Source organism: Chelonoidis abingdonii, chromosome 3 (assembly GCF_003597395.2).
Source record: "Chelonoidis abingdonii isolate Lonesome George chromosome 3, CheloAbing_2.0, whole genome shotgun sequence".
Lineage (NCBI taxonomy): Eukaryota > Metazoa > Chordata > Testudines > Testudinidae > Chelonoidis > Chelonoidis abingdonii.
In genome coordinates, this window is record NC_133771.1 from 217,113,088 (window position 1) to 217,134,492 (window position 21,405).

The following is a 21,405-nucleotide window of genomic DNA, read 5'->3' on the forward strand; positions in this document are numbered from 1 at the left end:
CCCAGATTTGGTTTCACTTACAGGAATGCAGCTCCCATTAACTTTAAGGAAGAGTATGACTTAGGTCTGGTCCATGCTACGACCTATATTGGTATAACTATGTCACTCAGCGGTGTGAAAAATCCACACCCCCAAGCAACGCAGTTATACCGACCTACCCGTGGTGTAGACAGCATTATGTCAATAGGAGAGCTTCTCCCAACAGCAGAGAGTGTCTTCATTAAGGCGCTACATTCGTACAGCTGTGCTGATGCAGCATTGTAAGTGTTGACTTGCCCTTAGAACAAAAAGGGACCCAATGATGTTGTGCCAGTATCTTAACAAGGGGCTCCCACAAATATTTTCCCCTTCAGTCTGTGATAAGCTCCCTGGGGCAGAGATCACAGATGAGGAAAGGAGGTAGAATCCAATTCTTTTTTAAATTAAAAAAAAAAAAAAAGGCTTTCTCTGAGTTAAATAAGCAATGGTGACCAAATTCCAGCAAGAATAAGATTGGTCTGTTCCTTAGCTTCATTAGCAGGGGTAGGGAAAACTGTGAAGAGAGAGATTTGAAGGTGGCAAGATTCAGGGTCTGGTGCTTGTCAGTTCTACAGCCCCCCACTGAAAATGCCTATCCCTATGCCTTCTGCAGGCTTTCCTCTGGAGACTTCAAATTTTAATGTCTCTGTTGATATCAGCTGTCACAGTGAGGTGCAGAGAGAAATGGCCTTTGATTAGCTAGGTTCTTCCCATTAAGGGCTTTAAGTATCAAGAGTGGATCGTTGAAATGGATCCAGAAGTGGACAGGGAGTGAGAGCCGAGAACAAAGTATCAGTGTGATTTGTTGAACAAGCCAATCTCTCTTTCAAACTGCCTGCTGCTCTGTGTACTGGTTTGGCAGAAAGTTGAGGGAAAGGTTGCAAAGGAAATTAGCCATCTGTATATTTCCATTAAGGACACTATTTTACACACTTACCTTCTCCTTTGATCTCATGGGGGTAACCAATCACAGCTGTTTCAGGCACAGCCGGATGTTCATCCTTTAAAAAAAAATGTAGCAAAATATAACAGTCCCCTCTTTCAGGCCATGTTAGGTATGTCTACATGTAATTAGACATCTGCGGCTGGCCCGTGCCAGCTGACTCAGGCTCAAGGGGCTGAGGCTAAGGGCTGTTTAATTCTGGTGTGGACATTCAGGCTTGGGACCCCACACATTGCAGGACCCAAGCCCAAACGTCTACACCACAATTAAACAGCCCCTTAGCCCAAGCCTGAGTCAGATGGCACATGCCAACTGCAGGTTTTTAATTGCACTGTAGACATACCCGTAGTTTACAAGAGCCTATGCTAGCTCTTCTAGGAATCGTAACAAGTTGTGTGTGAAGTTCTTAATACCTTTTCTACTTTTCTGAGCCTTCCGTAAGTGCACAGTACCAAAAGGCCAACTTCTGCATAAGAACGACCACGCTGGGTCAGACCAAAGGCCCATCAAGCCCAGTCTCCTGTCTTCCGACAGTGGCCAAAGCCAGGTGCCCCAGAGGGAATGAACAGAACAGGGAATCATCAAGTGATCCATCCCGTCACTCATTCCCAGCTTCTGGCAAACAGAGGCAAGGGACGCCGCCCCTGCCAATAGCCATTGATGGACCTATCCTCCATGAATTTACCTAGTTTTTTTTTAACCCTGTTATAGACTTGCCACATTAATGCTATGCTTAATGAAATTAACAGGAGCCATGTGTGCCTGTCTCAAAGCAGCATTTAACCCATTAGTTCTGGTTCAAAACGGCCCTGTTTTTAAACAACTGAATAGTATTTTCTGACATCCCTTTTGGCTAATAAGAGTAAGTAGAGAGGAAGCTGTGGTTTGCACTAACTGAGCCTCTCCTTGCTGGAAATGAGCTTTTCTTGCCTACACCTGCATTGATGCAGCCCCACTCACTGCTGATCCGCAAGTACAGTCAAGGCCTTGAGGTTCATTCTCCACCGCTTTGCACCTTGGGAGTTGTCTACACCAAACCAAGTGCAAAACATCTTTCTTATATCCACTTTTCACTGGTGTAAATCTGCGCACAAGGTACAGGACAAGGCAGTGGAGAAGTGGGCCTCAATCTTCCAACCGATGGAGGAGGCACTGCCAGGCTGAATATAGATCTTTATTATTTATTATATGGCTTCATAATACTGACTTATTCTGCCCATGATTCATAGTGAACATTGACAATCTTTCTACACTGATAGAGCAGATCATGTGTACAGGTTGACAGAGCATATATTCATCGTAAACCAAAAATGGGTTATGCTATTTTAAATTTCATTAAAATATGGAAGAAATTTCTCTGTTAGCTGGGCTTCTCTGAAAAGGAACCTGCATGACAAGATATAGTTGTAATCATATTAGGTCTTCAAAAAGCTATCATCAAAAGTTTGCACTAATGTCGCTAAGAGATTTATTTGTAGATATGATATTACAATCATTCCTGGAATGTAAAGATGATTTTGGTTTATCAAATTTCATATCTGGTTAATGTTTGCAAGTGAGGCACATAACATGCAAATAAATGCTCAGGTCAAACCATGTATAGAACTGCTCTGAGAGATGGTTTGTTCAGTTCTGTGGCTACCATGACCTCTCATCTAGATGATGGACCAGATCCTCAGCTGCTGTAAATTGCCTTTGCTCCATATTTAATGTTGGAGAAGGTTACAAAACATGCTCAAGTAGCCACAAAGCTGAGAAAAAAAACATTAACTCCATCAAAGCTACTGGTGGGCGAAGCTAGAGGGGAGTTTTGAAGCTCCCACCATCCAAAAGTAAAACAGCAACGGTACAAAGTCACAGATGCACCTTGAAGAGATGAAATACGATTCAGATCTTATCAGTTCAAACAAAGGAACTGCATGTAGCCCTTCACTTTGATATCCTCCATAAAAACTATCTTACCCCTGAATGAGTTTCATCCATATGCCCTTCCATGGTTTACATAACAAGATTGTTTTCTTCAGCATAATTACAGCCTTGTGTATTTAGTATCAAGGGTATGTGTAGGTGAAACATACACGAGAAAGATTCAGTGGCAGCAATGTTAACCCTTACACATAAACCGATGGGCTAGATCCTGCAGTGATGTACAGTGGCATCGCTCCTTTAAAGTACTTGGAACACTTCTGATTTTTACCAACTGAGGATCTGGCCGCATGCATGAAAAGCTTTTCTGGGGTACTGAAAATTACCATGGCGTCTTCAATCTCTGCAGTTCCAAGCCTGTGACCGCTGATATTTATGACGTCATCCATCCGCCCTGTTATTTGATAATACCCCTCTGAGGATCTATAGGCACCATCCCCTGTGAAATAATAACCTGGAGCAACAAAGAACACCATCCCCTGTGATCAACAATAATTCATTATCAGTATTTGTGGGGGTTACTTGTATTATTACTTTATACTTTTATCCCCTTTCAACCACAGATCTCGAAGCACTTTACAAGCACCAGTTAACTGCGCCACACACTGCTCCAGAGGGCAAGGTTTTGTTACACCCACTTTACGGATGGTAATAGCCACCCGCTTCTAATTAGGAATTTGTATTCTGGATGAGGCACTGGACTGGAATGCAGGAGATCTGGGCTCTATACCCAGCCCTGCCTCAGCCTCCCTGTGTGACCTGAGGCAAATCACTTATTCTCTCTGTGCCTCAGTTCTCTGGTGTAAAATGAGGATAACAATCCTCTTCTCCCAGTAAGTGAGTGATGTGTCTGGTCTGCTTAAGCTGTGGGCCTCAGCACCACAGGAATACAAACAATAATGATAATCAAGCATTCTGACAAAATCCAGTGACTCTTGCTGTCCCTCCGAAGGTGGAGTGAACGGCCCCCTCGCCAGCATCCCCCTCCCAGGGCCCCACAAGGCACTGACACCCTTAGCACTCTGCACACACTTGGCTTCCCTTCACATACACTCCTACGGGGATCACAGTTTAAGAGCCAGGAGTTAACCCTTAAACCCCGCTTAAATGTTAAACATACATGGGATGTCCGTGACATCATGACCTGATGTCCATGATACCAGGATTTAGCTCCAGGAGAGGCCGCATGGTCCAATGGATAGAGCACCTGAGCAGGACTCAAGACACCCGGGGCTTATCTACATGGCAAATCAATGGCCAGCCAGGGAGGGAATCTATAGCACACTAGTTTGACACATATTAACTGGCCACGTAGACAAGCCCCACATTTCATAACACCCTTGAGAGGTAAGAAATATAATCAGTAAAGGGGATTGATCTACTCAAGGTCACATGGTGAGGTATTGACAGAGCTGGGAAAAGAATCCAATAATCTTGAGTTCCATTCCAGTGTTCTACCTGTTAGGTTGCACTGACTTCCTGATGGTTACTTTGAATTACTAAAAACAAACACACTTGTAAGATTGTTTGAACACACAATCTGTGCCTATCATAATGCACACAAACAGGTTTGCGTGGATGTCAAACACCCCAGCTTCAGTAGTCTGATCAGTGGCAGAAAGAATGTCAGAGAAATCTTTTCATCTTTATCTATTAAAAGAAATACTACTTTCAAGGGAAGTGATTTTGAGGACATGGAATTCTGACACTTGGAAACCGTCTGCTGAAGAGAAAAAGATCAGCTGGTTCTGACAAATTCAGGTATTGCTGAACACGAGTTTTCTGACACATGCTGTGGCGATGGTTTTTTTCCCCTATTCCACTACCAATCCATCCATGCTTCTCCACATTTCTTTGGTCATTCCTGCAAACGTTTCTAGACATGGTAAGGCAGCACTGGAAATGATGGATGAAATTAGATGGTGGTGTTTGGCAGGATGAATTAACTCCCAGCAAGACAGTGCAAGATGACCACAGAACAAAGATATTTTTGGTGGCATGATAATAAGAGGATATTTTTGGTCAGTCTTATTTTCGCAACAGAGAAAAACAACTTTCTAAGCAAAACAACTTGGTTTGTAACAAATTCATTGCTCCCTAAGTCTTCATTATTATAATTGTGCTGCAACTCAGTCACTGGAACCTCATTGCACCAGCTGGAAGAAGACCAAATCCTCTGGCTCTAAGAGTACGTCTACACTGCAGAGAAAAACCCACGGCTGGCCTGTGCCAGCCAACTCAGGCTCCTGGGGCTCAGGCTCCGGGGCTGTTTCATTGCTGGGTAGATGTCTGGGCTTGGGCTGGAGCCCAGGCTGTAGGACTGTGGGGTGGGAGAGTCTCAGAGCTTGGGCTGCAGCCTGATCCCAGACAGCTACACAGCAATGAAACAGCCCTGCAGCCTGGGCGCCAGCCACGGGTTTTTCTTTGCTGTTTAGCCAGACCTGTAAACCGCTACTGCATTTAAGCAGTTTTGATTCAATCCAGTAGAGGGCAGCTGTAAAGATACACAGCAGCCAATTCACTAGAACAATATCTTGTATACAGCACTGCTGAAAACCTGCTGGGTACCGATATTGTAGTCCATCATTCTTCCCTGACACCCTCCTTACCTGGATACATTTTGAAATAAGTATCTATAAATCTTTGATGATCTCCATAGATGGTTCTTGCCAGGCCAGGCCAGGGCTGTCCAATGCATAGAGCACCAGAAACATCATTTCCTTCTATAACTCTTCCCTGTTGGTCCAAGCACAGGAAGGAACATCAGACCAGATGGGAAACATCCGAGATTAAAGGAAAGTAGCTGGTTAGTACGATCTAGCCATGTGGAGCGGATTCTGATTTTACTCCAGTTTTACAGTGACTTCAAAGGTGTCACTCCTTCACATTCTGCAGATTTGCAGACTCAGTGTCTATTATTGCAATGGTTTATTCTTAAGGTTTCCCACTCACATTTTGGCAGCAATTGAACATGTGGGGGGGGAAATGTACCCATTAGAGGAATTACTGTGCATTGTCTGTGTCGTGCTTTCATCATTCATGTACACAAATAACAGCATCTGATTCTATGACTAATACGCTATTTAGACAAAAGGAAAGACAAGTGACCCCTTGGAGTGCAAAGAACAATACAAGATTCACAGAATCCCACTCTTCAGCATTATGGTCCATATGCTGGATTCAAACTGGTGCCAGAGCAGAGCCCAGCTCAGTGGCAGAAGGACTGGCACCTTCTTGATCCCAGAGCTGCCGCAGCTGACTCTGTGCCCAGTACAGGCACAGGGCAGCCCTGAGTGTCCTTGCAACTGCACCACATCACCACTCTCCATCCCACCCTCCCAACTCTCACCAACATATCCCTGGGCTACAGCCTCCTGTGGGAGGGCAGTGTCCTTCCTAAGCCACCTGACAGCCAGGCTGAGTGGACTGCTAACAGCTCCAGAACAGCTATTGGCTAGAGAGGCCAAGGCCCCTCAGAGCAAAGATACCGCCGAGCAATGTGAAGAAAGGGCAGAGCATCAGTAACTCCCACAACCCAAACCACAGTCATGAACTTGATTCCCTTCCTCTCCCTCACTCAGGAAGTTACTGCACCTGTCACATCACCAATTATCTGCCTGACGCAGACAGACATTGTTAAGAGGAGTTAAGTATTATTCTTCTTATTTTACAGCTCAGGAAACTGAGGCAGAGAAGCTAAGGGTCAGGTTTTCAAAGGTATTTACTCGCCCAAGACACAGATAGGTGCCTAGCAGGATTTGTGAAGCATCCAAGCATGTTTAGTGCCTAAGTCTTGTTACCTGAATGGGTGTTAGGTGCCTCACATGCTTAGATGCTTTGGAAAATCCCACTAGGCATCAAAATACCTTTGAAAACCCAGTCCTAAGCAACTTGCCTAAGGCTACACAGCAAGGCTCCAAGTTTTCAATCCCCTCAGCCCATGCCAAAATCCACTGCTGCCTATGGGGCACTGCCCACACAGATCAGGCCCCAAATCAACAATATAGACAGGCCTGGAGCTCAGACGTTTTGGGTCTTCGCCTGTGCCCAAGGTATTAGACAACACTGCCTCACCACTGGGCAAGGAAAATATTCTCACTTTGGGAAAAGGGACCGCTAACAATGGAAACATTTTGTCTAAGGTCATGTACCCACCTTTCAGAATATCTATTTCTCAGCAGTATCAATGAATGTCCACAGACAGACATGCCGAGCCTGACTCTAGTGGGCACTGCACAGGGCACTGGTTATACGGAGATCACAGGGGGGTTCACTGGCTACAATGCACATTCAGCAAACATTTTAAGGAGAACAATTCCCTACAAAGCTGTAAGTTGGCTGTGTTCCCAGTGCCTTTCACTCACGCCAGTCCCGTTGGCTCCAGCGAGACTATGCGTGAGTAAAGTTACACACCTGTATGAGTGTCAGCAGCACTGGCATTTACATTATACAATCATCACTATCACATAGGGGCCAGTCCAAAAACATTACCTCGCTATTCGCCGTTGGCTTTCTAACTAGAATATTTAAATTTGCAGGAATATGGCTTGATTCCCTACTGTATCACTGGAACAGATGAGGCACAAAACATTTTCCTAAATGCTTTTGGCATGAAATAGGGGAATTAGCCGGACAACCCCAAGGCAACATCTCCAGCATTTCTTTTCCTGTCTTTGCACTATTGCCCCCAGCGGCAGAGCACAGTCCCAACTCACGTTCTCATCCATCAGTGCGGGTATAATCCCAAAGAACGGTCTCATTGCCATAGCAGGAATGACGTCAGCTCCTTCCTCCGAGGGCCGGGGAGCAATGCAGATGCCGCCTGTTTCTGGAAGAACAGTGGGAAAGTAAAAGAGGCTAGGACACATTGGAATGGCAGGTGAGCTGGATGAAAGCAAGCACCTACTTTTCTCAGCTACACAAGACCAGCAAATTCCAGACACCCTCCCAACTAAAAACACTTTGATTGCTGTAGTGAATGTGACGGTCCCAGGATATTAGAGACAAGGCAGGGGAGGTGATGCCTTTTACTGGACCAACTTCTGTCGGGGAGAGAGACCGGCTTTCGAGCTTACACCGAGCTGTCCTGAAGAAGAGCTCTGTGCAGCTCGAAAGCTCGCCTCTCACCAACCGAAGATGTTACCTCACTCACCTTGCTTTACCAAACAGTACCCACAGTATACACAATACATTTCCTCTCCATGGGCTGGACAGATAGTGCCGTGCACAAAGTCGGGAAAGATCTGAGCTCAGAAATGATTTTGAGAATCCAAACAGCAGCTGCTACAATATCATATTCTCCTTCAAACCCACGCCCAGCTTTGCCATGATGCCTACAAAACACTTGCCAATGGTTAGCCACTGGTGACTCCTGCTTGTCACACTGTTCATAACTGTATCATTGTTACCTATGAGCACCTCATCTGCCACATCCACCTGTTGTAGCTCAACAAACATCGATTGTTGGCCAGCGACCCTCTTTCTGTTCTGTTTGCGCAGTGGCTAGTAGAGTGGGGCTCTGGTCTATAGGTGGTGCCATAACGACAACATTGGAAGAATAATTAATATGTGCATTCCTTTCCTCTTCTCTTCTCTTTGACTTCCTTCCTGCACATTATTTTCTAAACCCTTCACCACTAAGTTTGCTCTCCTCTAAACTCTCTGCACACCTGTGTCTTTTGAACACCAGGATGCCCAAAACCATTAAGTGAAGGTTGGCTGACATATCAGTGCAAAACATCTGGATGTCTTGGCCCTCATAAGCCACACAAAAGCAGGTGTCCATCTTTATAAGGAGATGACAGTCAGAAATAATGGGGCCGAGGGAAGCAGCTGGCCTCAGGTGCAGAGAAGCATCACAGTGCACTGCTTTGGGGTAACTGACTCCAAGGGCTTGGTCCTGTGCTCGCTGATATCAATGGCAAAGCTCCCATTGACTTTAAAGCTGCAGAAGCAGTGGCCAAAGCACCATGCAGGAAGGGAAGCAGTGGCCCATATACTTTGTAGGAGCAGCTGTGGCCTAGCGAGTACATTTCTAAGAAGGAGCAGCCCATTGGTTCAGCCTATGCACGCTCTTCCTAGAGTGTGATCCTAAATTAACACACGCACTCCTAGAGTTATCCAGGGAATAAATTAATTCCATGGAAATCAACAAGAGCTGACTGTAGTGAGCACTAATGTGGCACTTACACATTTTCAAATTCCTTACTTATACATGATGCTACCTGGAAAATGCTGTTCAGCCCCATTTCCTACGCCACAAGGGATTGTAGCAGTGGGGATATAAGCACAAAATATTAGGGGATTTATTTCCTTGTGCTGTTTTTACAGCACTTTGAGGAATTTGTATGCAAAGCGCTTTGTGCGACTAAATTACTACTGTTACACAGTATTAGAATAGCCCACCCATTAGGGGCATCCTGAGATTATTTTCCATTCTGAACTGAGCCTCTTAATCATTCTTTCCTCATTTCTGCTGGGATGAATGTTAAATCAGATCAGAGATTTCAACCTTAATCAGATCTTTTATATCCTGACAGTAATTCAGATGTACAAAACAGAAGCAAAGAGACAGGAATGTTAGGCTTTAAAAATATACGAGCTATGTCCTTGACTGGTGTAAATCCACATTGCTCCACTGGCTTCAGTGACTACACAGACAGAGCCTGTGATTTTGCCTCTAGTCTCTTCTCTATAACTAGGAGGAGAAGAAGGTATCTCTAGGTGGAACCATAGAGCTGAAGTATCACTCCACTGAAAAAAGGGCCCAGAGCTGGCTGGCTTATATATCAAATGGGAAACACTTTGGGAAGTCTCTTCCTCAGGGACAGTGTACACATCAGAAACTTCCGTGCAATGCAACATGACTGCTGCAAGGCCTGCCAGCACTTCCCTATTTCAGAAAGCACACACCATCCTCTACTAGCACAGATAGAATCCAGGCAGGACTGCATCTATTCTTTCACAGTAGTGAAGGCGACAGAGTACAAAGCTCATGCTGCACATACAATATGTCTGTTTAGCTCCGTTGTAGTGGATGTTCTTTACAACCGAACATTAATTAAAATCACTACTGTAAAACAACATTTAAAATATAGACCCTGCCATCTGCTACACAGCACAGTGACTGACTACATGAAACCCAGTAGAGCAGTGCAGATCCAAGGGGGAGATGCACAGTGGTAGTGGGGGAATGAGGCAAAATCCCTGAAGAAAGTAAAAAGATAAAACAAAGGCAAGCCAATGCAAAGAGTGGGAGGAAATTACAACTCCCCACCCTTCTGCACAGCAGGCAGTGCCTTAGGCAGAGCCCATGCTCCAGCTTGCACTGATGTAATTAAAGGGATGTTTTTTCCACTGATCTAGTTAAACCAGTGCATATTTCTGTGTGGACACTATTAAACTCAGCAATTTAGCTTGTTCTGGTAAAGAGCCAACTTCAGCTAAGTTGACACAAGCCAGATTTAAACCCCAGTGTGTCCGTGCAGGGGTTTCATGGCAGTTAACTAAATTGGTCTTTAATTAAGAGAAGGCAGAGAACTCCAGAAAGAGGAACAATCCACTCCAAAGCGGCACATTGCACAAACTAAATCCATCCAAAGCCGAGAAAGTCAGGTACCATGGTGTGTGGGGACTTTGAATGTCCACACTTTGCATTTGCTTGTCACATAGTCCAAGCTGACAATGACCTTGATAGAATCTCTCAGCAATTGTCACTCAGGTCTTTGAATACCTCTGCAATGTGTTAAGCACAAACAGACTTTTGCTTAAATATCACACATGCATGCTTCTTGTTTCACCTATTTCCTTAACTATTTCCTGTTGACAGTTACCAAAACCTTCTCTCCTCCCCCACCCATTTTGAGTGCTCCTACACTCCTCCAACAGAGTTTGTAGCACTGCAATGAAGCCAAAGCCACCGCTGTTCTATTCTGTACTGCCCAGTAAATTCAGTACTTCGGAGACCAACACAGATTTTCTTGGTCTTAGAAACAAAGTGTGTTCCTTAGCTGACTCTGCAGGGGCGTTAACACTGCTATGGAGAAGAGTAGGATGCAGTTGTGACTGAGGTACCCAATATCAGCAGGACTCCTTGGTGAGCAATGCTGCCTAGGCAGAGGATCTGCTGGGTTGGACGCTCCTTGCCCCCTCCACTCGGAGGGGAACACCAGGTAGCAATTTCACCAGCTGAACTCACAGAGTTTCCTGGACCATTTGTGCACTTCATCTCAGAAGCTATGATCTGGCTCTTAAGAAAGAGGCACAAATGGAATTTCTATGCGGAAAGGCTCTTATTTAAAGCCTTACCCTCCTGTGTTCCTTATCTACTTTTTGCTTCTGTCTTTCCATTCAATAAATCTAGTAACTTGTGGAGCAGCTCACAATCCTTTCTTGGGTCAAACTTTACTTACAAATTAGTAGAAAAGGGTTAACAAAAAGTAGTGACCCAGAAAAGTTAACACATGATTCAATGTGAATATGTCTAGCTACCTGGCAAACATTCATAATCTTACTCCGACTGAAGTTGATGAGAGTTTTGCTAGGTTTTTTTAATGGGAGCGGGAGCAAGTCCATTAGGAGAAGCCACATACCCTTTGTGTGACAGAGAAAGAAGAATCTAAGCACTGAAATGCCCTATTAAGAGACGTGTTTCTAAGAACAGCCCTTATTTATTCTATAATACAATTTAGTGCCTCTAGAATCATTTACAACAGTTTACCTTTGGTGTTACTCTAATTCAAAAGCTAAACAGTCTAGTCTCTATTCTACATCATTTAAAACTAGACCCGAAAATCACACCAGCTTTGAATTATATTATCACTCACAGCACAGACACCACTGCCTAATATATTAACACTAAGGCCAAGCCTCCACTACCACTTATGTCACTAAGGGCTGTGAAAATAATATCCTCCCAAGCAACATAAGTTTTGCCAGCGTAAGTTGTCATGTGCACTGCGCTATGTTGGTGGGAGAGTTTCTCCTGCCGACGCAGCTATCACCACTCTCTGGTGCTGGTTTAGTTATGTCGACAGGAGAGCTCTCCCCTGTCAGCATAGAGCAGCTACACAAGAGATCTTACAGAGGCATCATTACAGCTGTGCCACTAATGCAGACATGGCCTAAGAGCTATCTTAATCTCCCTGTCTCTCTCTCACACAAATTCTCTCTCATAATCCCCCTCTCACCTTATCTACTCACCCAAATACTTTCGAATGGATTCTTAAAATATGGTTTGCTAATTTTTATGCCTGTTCAGTTTTATTCTCTGGTGACATAACACTGCTTCCAAAGACAATGTTCCATAGAGGACAAAGGCCAATTAATAAAGTAAATTACATTGATTGTGAAAGATGAAATTGAGCTGACACTATGGTCATCAATTCACCTGCTGCACTAGGGAAGTGGGAGGGGTCTCCTTTGGCAGAGGAGAGGGAGAGAGCCATATGCGGCTATGTGGACTACTACTTTAAGTCTGTAGCAAAAAGTCAGGCAGGAGGGCAGCTGGGGAAGGTTCAAGGCTGAAGCTGTAAGTCTTTGTGAAGCATAGAAAGGGAGCCAGAACTAAGGGTACGTCCAGACTACTCGCCATATCGGCGGATAGCAATCGATTTATCAGGGATCAATATATCGCATCTTGTCTAGATGCAATATATCGATCCCCGAACGCACTCCCCATCGACTCCAGAACTCCACCAGAGCCAGCAGCGGTGGTAGCGGAGTCGACGGGGGAGCCACAGCCATCGATCCCGTGCGATGAGGAGGTAAGTCGGAATAAGATTCGTCGACTTCAGCTATGGTATTCCCATAGCTGAAGTTGCATATCTTATATCGACATCCCCCACCCCCTGCTCCCCCCGCCAGTGCAGACCAGGCCTAAAACTGAGTTCCCTGTTCAGCGACAGAAGGAAGTGATTCTTTCCCACCATCCCATGACAGGGGAGAACAGGAGCCTGTTGTTGGGGTATGAGCAGGCAAGGGTCTAGAGGAGGACTTACATCAGTGAAGTCCTTCAGTAAGAACAATCAAGATGACTACGTTTTTCTTTAGTGACCTCAGGGTATGTCTATATTGCAATGAAATGCCTGTGGCTGGCCCATGTCAGATGACTCAGGCTCATGGGACTTGGTCTTGCAGGGCTGCTTAATTGGGGTACAGATGTTTGAGCTTGGGCTGGAGCCTTGGCTCTTGGACACCACAAGGGGGAGAGTCCCAGGGCCTGGGCTCCATCCCAAATGCAAACGTCTACACGTCAATTAAAAAGCTCCTTGGGCTCGCGGGGCTCAGGCTGAGTCAGCTGGCATGAGCCAGCCACAAGTTTAGATATACCCTCTGGGACTAGACATAGCCAATCCAGGCAACAGATTAACAATATGGGCCTGACTGTCACTCACACTAAACCCGCCCTAAACCACTCTGGTCATGTAAATAGCATTGCAAAATGGCCTTAGTGCAGAGGTGGGCAACCTATAGCCCATAGGCCACATCAAGCCCATGGCTCCGTCCTGCCCAGACCTTAAGCTCCCAGCCAGGGCAGCTAGCCCCCATTCTCCGCAGCCTCACCTCAACATGCTGCCAGCACTCTGGGCAGCGCGGTGGCGTGGCTGACTCCAGCCGGGCGGTGCGGCTCAGGGGCGGATTTACCAGTGAACACAGGGTGTACTGGCATGGGGTCCCCCAACAACAGGGGCCCCAGGGCCAGGCACTTGGGCAGCTCAGCACCGGCATCCCCCCATCCCTCCTGCACAGGGGAGCAGGGAGGGGGAGGGCTGCACTGTGGGGGCAGGGAGGGAGGCTCACCTGCAGCCTCAGGGGAGCAGGCGGGCGGTGCAGGTGGCAGGAGCACAGGGAATGCGGGCGGAGGACTCAGGAGGACACAGGGCAGCTGCGCTGGAGAGAAGCAGTCCTTTGAAGGGGAAACCGCTGCTCCTCTATGGCTGCAAAGCTGCCCTGCTCCTCCTGAGTCCTCCACCCATGTTCACAGAGCCACATGCTGAAAGGGGCTTTAGAGGGGGGGTTGGATAGGGGGAGGAGTTCCAGGGGGGGGCGGTTAAGGATGGTGGGTCCTGGGAGGGGGCAGTCAGGGAACCAGGAGCAGGGGGGGTTGGATAGGCATGGGAGTCCCAGGGGGCCTGTCAGGGGGCGGGGATGTGGATAGGAGGCAGGACAGTCAGGGGACAGGGAGCAGGGGTGGTTGGACAGGCTGTGGGGTGGACAGTTTGGGGTGGGGGGTCCCTGGAGGGTGGTCAGGGGATGAGGAGCAGACGGCAGTTGGATAGGGAGTGGGAGTCCCAGGGGGCCTGTCAGGGGCTCGGAGTGTAGATAGGGGGCGGGGCAGTCAGGGGACAGGGAACAGAGAGAGTTGGATAGAGGGTGGTGTCCTGGGGGGGCAGTTAGGGACGGGAGGTCTCGGGAGGGGGTGGTCAGGGGACGAGGAGCAGAAGGCAGTTGGATAGGGGATGGGAGTCCTGGGGGGCTGTCAGAGGCGGGGGTGTGGATAGGCGTCCGGGCAGTCAGGGGACAAGGAGCAGGCGGGGGTTGGATGGGTTGGGAGTTCTGAGAGGGGGGCAGTCAGGGGGCGGGGGCCAGGTTGTTTGGGGAGGTACAGCTTCCCTACCTGGCCCTCCATACAGTTTGGAACCCCGATGTGTCCCTCAGACCAAAAAGTTTGCCCACCTCTGCCTTAGTGTAACTGAGAGACAAGCCTCACTTCATTAAGATGGGAAGCACAAGAATGGGCCTCGCACATTGACGAATTACAGAAATGCACTCCTGCTTTCTGCGAGATGGCTCAGTGCAAAAGCCCCATTAAGTCGCAACATGGCCACTCTTCCGTCACTGTCAAATAAAGCTACTTCATTCACATGGGGAGGGTTGCAGAGAGCTAACTGCAAAAGAGCATAACAACTTCTCCCCATGTCCCTCCTGAAACAAAACAAAGCAATTTTAACTGTCTTTTCCTATGAACTCTAGTCATGAAACAATTACCCATGGCTACACAGTTCTATTTCCTAGAGGGAAACAGGACAAACAAAGACCTAGGCACATTCTGTGATTCAATCTTATAATTTGCTGTACCTTAAGTAGTTTTTAAAAAAGTTCCGTTTCAGTTCAATTCTCAAAATAACTACTGTGTGGTTTCCATTTCAGACAGCAGCCTTTCAGTTTCAACCGAACAATGAACATTGTTTTCTGCTTCTAGAGCTGTTCAAAACTTTCAAATGTTCAAAATTTCAATGAAAATGTTTCATGAAAAAACATTGCTGGGTTTCAGCCAGTTTAAAGAGCAGATCAAAATTTGCTGAAAACTCAAAATGTTAACAAAATGTGTTCAGGAAAAAAAATCTCCAAAAGGTGGCAAAGTTGTCACCACTTTCTAACCATTCCATGATAATTCCTCGTGAACATGTTTTTCTTCCTCATCAGTGCTTTTTACCTGTTTGCCACCAGGTGTCAACAAGGGTGCACCGGCTGTCTCCCACTATATTGTAGAACCATTGCCAAGCTTCATGGTTAATTGGTTCTCCCACTAAATCCAAAACAGTAAAAAAAGAAGAGTGAATTCCGGTGAAAGGATTTGTATGCAGGGTGCTTTCCCTTCAATATATGTAGGCTTGGAAGAATTAGATTTTATTGGTAAATGTCGGTAGGTGTCAATATCACCAAACCATCCAAAAATATTTCCATTGACAATAACTGACATTACAGATAGGCAAAGTAAGAAAAATGCTGCTTGAGAACTTATTACAGTTTGATTTAAGAATATTTGCTTTGCATATTTTGACATGTGATTTTGACAATTTGTGTTTAACTTTTTAAACCTCAAAGTCTGTCACTGAATAATTATTGTCTAACTCCCTCTTAATTTCCCTCAACTATGAAAAAGTAAATTGATAAAAATTGGGAAAAAATGCTTAATACTCATAATTTTGTGCAAATTTGAAAATTTAAATAGATAAAAAAAATTAAAATGCTTAAAAATAATCAATATAACCCATTGAAATTATAAAAAAAGGAAAATCGAGTTCTGCCAAGCCTAAATCCATTGCTTGCCTACTGCATGATCTCAGGCATTTGCTGAAACATGAGAAGAAGCTTAATGCACTTGTGTAATATGATTAGGGCCCTACCAAATTCACGGTCCATTTTGGTCACTTTCACAATGATAGGATTTAAAAAATGATAAATTTAATGATTTCAGCTATTTAAATCTGAAATGTCAGTGTTGTAACTGTAGGGGTCCTGACCCAAAAGAGGGTTGGGGGGGGTTGCAAGATTATTTGTAGGGGGCTCATGGTATTTCCACCCTTACTTCTATGCTGCTGCTGGCAGCAGTGCTGCCTTAAGAGCTGGGCTGCCCAAGAGCGGTGGCTGCTGACCAGGCGCCCAGCTGTAAAGGCAGTACTGCCACCAGCAGCGGCGGAGAAGAAAGGATGGGATGGGATGGTATTGCCACTCTTACTTCTGTGTTGTTGCCTTCAGAGTTGGGCCCTCAGCCAGCAGCTGCCACTCTCTGGCCATCCAGCTCTGAAGACAGCAGCGCAGAAGGAAGGGTGGCATGGTATGGTATTGCCACCCTTCCTTCTGCACTGCTGCTGCTGATGGGGCGCGACTTTCAGAGCTGGGCACCTGGCCTGCAGCTGCCGCTCTTCGGCCACCCAGCTCCGAAGGCAGCACAGAAGTAAGGGTGGCAATGCCACAACTCCCCCTACAATAACCTTGCGACCCCCCTGCACCTCTCTTTTGGGTTGGGACCCCCAGTTTTAGAATCTAAGGGAATGTAAGTACTAACTGAAGGTAATTTGGGGGGAATGTAGAAAATCGAAACGATGTTGATGCAAGAGCTGTCTAAGTATCCCAAGCCTTAGAATTATTACTGCTCTATGATGCCACAAGCACAACGGAATTTCTTTGGCATCTTTTTCTGGAGAATGTTATTCTCATAAAGGAATCTAGGAAATAGAGGATAATTCAAAGATATTTATTCAATTGCCCTGGCATTGAGCTCTTCATTTTTTCTAAATAAATAGTAACTAAACAACTGTATGTGAAACCTGTGTTTGAAAGAACATCTATTCTTAGCCATTCCAAGCCAATCCTCCACTGGTGTAAATTGGCATAGCACAACTGACTTCAACTGAGCGACACAGATTTACATCTGTTGAGAATCTGTCCCTACAATTCCCTTCATAAGACCGTTTAGTTCCTCTCACCTGATCCCAGGGTTTTTAAGGAAGATCTGTCATACTTCTTCACCCACTTATCTCCATACTTCAGCAGCAGGCGTACAGCAGTAGGTGCACCGTAAAACTGATTAATTTTTAACCTCTGCACAGTTTCCCAATAACGACCTGCAAAATCCCAAATATTCTTTTTTAGTCTGTCTGGTTTCGGAACAAACCTACTGTTACAAAAGCTGCACACTGAAGTAAACACTAAGACAAAACTCTCCAGCAACTATCTGCTGTATCTATAATATAATACTGATGGCACCTTTATTACGCTGGGTACATACACATTCCTGGTTTGCATAGTCACATCCTCAAAAGACGGGGCTGGTGATAATAGGAAAGAGAATACAGCCACTATGGTAGCCAGTTCACACTTGATAGGCTCCTAAGCCATATGCATGTGCAATTAAAACTGCAACCATCAGTCCCTCACCTGGGTCAGGATACAGTGGAGTGCTTTCAAACAGGACAGAGGTGCCTCCATTACAGAGTGGTCCATATACAACATAGCTATGTCCTGTGATCCAGCCAATATCAGCCACACAACCAAAAACATCGCCTTGCTGGTAGTCAAACACATGCTGCAAAGATAAATAGTGAGGCTGTTTTCATAATGCTGAAAGAACTAATATATGCTGCACAGGATCAATTATTTCAATTCAGTCAGCAAAGAATCATTTAAGACTTATAAACAAAGTAAGCATAGACAGACAGATGAGATATAAATGCACAGAGGCAAGGCTGGCCTAAGGATTGGAGGCTACAATACCTCTCATACTCAAGGAGTGGGCTAAATCCTGTGGTTCTTAGTCCTTAAATCAGACAAACTCCCATTGGTTTCTGTGGGAGTCCGCCGAATAAAAATGAAGGATGTGATCCCACACTGTGTAGGAAGCCACCTGTGCCTGTGCAGTGTCCCACCAATGCCAATGGGCTCCCCAGAGGGGCAGAGCTCATGGCAGGTTGGTCCTCAGGATTTAAACAATTACAGTTACAAAGTGTTCTGTTTATTTCCCATTTAACACCCTGGGTATTAATGAAGGTATCCGTAGGAGACTCACTGGCGTTCAGCTTGCCCTAGGAACTCCTCACTCCAGCCACACACTTAGAGCCTTTCACATCACATTTTAGATAAAAAGCATCTGGGGCTGATTATACTTCCTCAGCCATCAAAAATGTTCTGCCTAGGAAATCTACCTTCTTGCACCAGCTGATGCATGTTACCAGAGCTGGAAAGTTACAGCTAGATTTACCTTTTAAATAAAAAAAAACAGAGTACAACAAAAATCCAACACTTTACTCTGAAATCAAAATCAAAGAGTCATAGAATGGAGCAGCAGGAAAGATCTCATCAGTCAGCCGGTCAGTGTCCCTATCAGTGCTGGATTATTCCTACATTACATTTTCTAGTGCTTGAAAGGCAGGACATTTAAGGAGAAAGCATCTGTGAAGGAAGGAAGACTCTCTGAATGCCTAGACCAAAGTTGGGACCCTTCTTCTTGGACTGAGAAGCAAACAGATTTGTGTGCCTCACCCTGCTGTTTGAAGGGGGGAAAAATGCTCACTGGTGTGACTCCACCCCACTGGAGAAAGGTTTTACAGCTCACCTCATCATCTTGAATGGATAATCCTCAAATGTTCTAAAATTCACCTCTGAGCTGAGATTAACCCAAAGACAAATATCTTAGAACATTACAAGTGAGAGAGAGGCTGGGACTAGAACTGAAATCTCATCTAGAAACTTCAGTATGATAATATATGGATTTCTATTACACTCTTCAGGAGAGGATCTCAAAGCAGAAACTGCAAGAAGTTAAGCCTCACAACACCCCTTTGGGATGGTCTCGTTAGCCCCATTTTGCTTATAGGGAAATGAAGGTCCAGTGAGGCTAACAGGCTTGCCCAACATCACATTGCAAATCAGTGGCAGAGGCAGACATCCTGAGTGGTAATACAATTTGTTTGCTCTTCAACAGACAAGCATCACAAAAGGAGGTCCCTTGTTTGGAATCCAGCACCTCTCTGCAGTAAGAGCAATCAATGCAGTACTGGAGTGCAAACTAAACCAATAAATGACCAATGAATTCAAAATGCTCAGGTGGAATCACTGCATCATTTGGATTCTTTACAATCCCTGGGAGCTAATTTCCTAGTCGTGTACTTCCTGAAAGCAAATCAATACTATTTAATTATTAATATGCTCTTGTGTACTTTTCAACTCGATTACACACAATATGCCACATAATTTGCAAACACTGACAGAAGCAGCCTTGTAAAACAAACAAATGTCCCACATTAATATTGATAAAGCACAAATGTTCTTTTTCTGCAAGTAACATTGCTGAAGTACCTTGTGTGTCACAGCAGCATAAAGCAGATACCCAGCCTGAGTGTGAACAATCCCTTTGGGTTTTCCTGTGCTCCCGGAGGTGTAAAGCATGAAGAGCATGTCTTCACTGTCCATACTTTCAGGAGCACACACAGGAGCCTCCTTGGCCATCTCCTAAGACGAGAGAAGTAGCAAAAGAAACACATTAGCCTCCCGCAGCAAATCCTTTCATAACATTCCAGTGTTTCACCAGGGTCCTAGCTACGTATAGAAGAACTGACATTTCTTTAGCTGATGCCATCTTTTTCTGCAGAGAGACTGGCAAGAACTGAGTACTTACTAAAATAAAGGCAAAGAAGTAGATGAAGAATAACCTGGCATGAGAACACAGCAGATGAAGAATGACCTGGCATGGATGCTCAAATGACAGACACCCTTTGTTCCCCTTACTCCGAAACAAAAGAATGTGTGCAGCACACTCCACATAAGCATTCATGTGGCATGTATGCAGCACCCATTCTCTAGACCCACACTTCTGAGAGTCTCAGGTATTAGAAGGAAGTGGATTAATAAAGCCATCTACAAAAACAGCAGGGACTCTCATAGGTTTCAAGACCTTGGGAGGATAAAAGTTGCAGAAAATAGAACTGTGATTCCCATAATGAGCCACACTTTGCTATAACAGAAAGGTCTTTAGGGTACAAGTTCCATTAGGGAGTCTTCTTTTTCTAATTTACACTTCTCAGTTTAATTTTAAGTCACATTTAGGATTTCCCAATGCCTGCCTCCACTTCCTGGTTAGAGAAGGAGCTGAGAGCCACTGCTGATGATACATAGCATAGACTTGACTTTTTTTTTTTTTTTTAAGAGAATATCCACGTTTTATTTTTCTCTCTCCAAACACAGACCCAGCTAACTTCCTAGTGACAATCCTTTGCTCCCTACTGGATAATGTAACCCACAAGGCACAGCTATCAGTAGAACTCACAGCAGAGGGCATTCAGGATGCTATGGGCTCAATTCTGACACATTCCAGGGAGTGAGGGGGAATAAGCTCCTTATATCCCTACGCAAGTTACCCTGACCGTGGGCCTGGCATGCAGGAGTATGTGGGGTTCCTGGCCTGTTTATTCCCTCCCTAGAACAAGTGACTGGAGAGAGGGTGAAAGCTCAGCTTCAACCCTCACCCCTCCAGTGTGGGAGAGTAGCTGGCCCAGTGGTGGGCAGGTAGCAATTTGCTGCCAGTACAGGTCAGCAGTAAATCAATACCCCAGCTCTCCTCTGGAATATGGAGAGAATAAGGGTGGAATTCTGCCTCAGCAGGGGTATCTGAGTCCCAGTGCCGCCTAAAGCTACTCCTGGGATGATGCAGTTTACACACCACTCCTTGCTCAGGCCTGGGCCTATATTGAAAATACAGCCCCATGAGACTGACTTCTTATTGCCTTCCACCCAGTGGTGTCATTTATGCCTGTGCAAAGTGGGTGTGAAAACACTCCTATTCTGCTTTAACAGTTTTATATCCCCTGGGCATAGGTTCACCGACCCAAGGTGCAAGGCAAGGGGGAGGGGGTTCATGGTGCACATATTAGCCCTTTATGCTCCACCCCGAAAGTCAGAAGTCCATTCCGGTGGGAGGCTGATGAATTAGTCCTGGCTACAATCTTTCATCCTTAGCAGACTCCTTCCCTCTTTCATCTTCGAGTTCACCCAGAACAGCAATCAGATTTTCAGGTTCATTCAGCACTACCTTCCTGCCAGCCTTGCTTATGTTGAGGAGTACTTTACTCATGCGAGTAGCCTCATTGACAGTAATTAGACTATTCACAGAGAACTTGATGGGACACTGAAGTCAACGGAAATTTTCCATTGACTTCAGCAGGCTTTGATCAGGTTCCGAGCGCAGTCCAACTCAGTATGCCGAAGGGCTGCAGGATGGCCACCTTAAGGTCTGCTAT

The 21,405-nt window shown here is 45.5% G+C and overlaps 1 protein-coding gene across 5 annotated transcripts in view; it reads right to left on the minus strand.

The window, feature by feature from the left end:
* ACSS1 (acyl-CoA synthetase short chain family member 1) overlaps positions 1 to 21,405 on the minus strand; it is a 79,483-nt gene that overhangs the window by 10,636 nt on the left and 47,442 nt on the right. For 4 of the 5 annotated variants that reach the window (XM_032770545.2, XM_075064544.1, XM_032770546.2 and 1 more), the window contains 8 exons: positions 19,469 to 19,621; positions 17,552 to 17,699; positions 17,101 to 17,238; positions 15,324 to 15,416; positions 7,603 to 7,715; positions 5,497 to 5,623; positions 3,214 to 3,341; positions 956 to 1,019 (listed from right to left, as the gene is read on the minus strand). In XM_032770545.2, coding sequence (XP_032626436.1) covers positions 956 to 1,019; positions 3,214 to 3,341; positions 5,497 to 5,623; positions 7,603 to 7,715; positions 15,324 to 15,416; positions 17,101 to 17,238; positions 17,552 to 17,699; positions 19,469 to 19,621 — 964 coding nt within the window. The remainder of the gene's footprint in view (positions 1 to 955; positions 1,020 to 3,213; positions 3,342 to 5,496; positions 5,624 to 7,602; positions 7,716 to 15,323; positions 15,417 to 17,100; positions 17,239 to 17,551; positions 17,700 to 19,468; positions 19,622 to 21,405) is intronic. The other variant, XR_012655651.1, reaches the window with a different exon arrangement.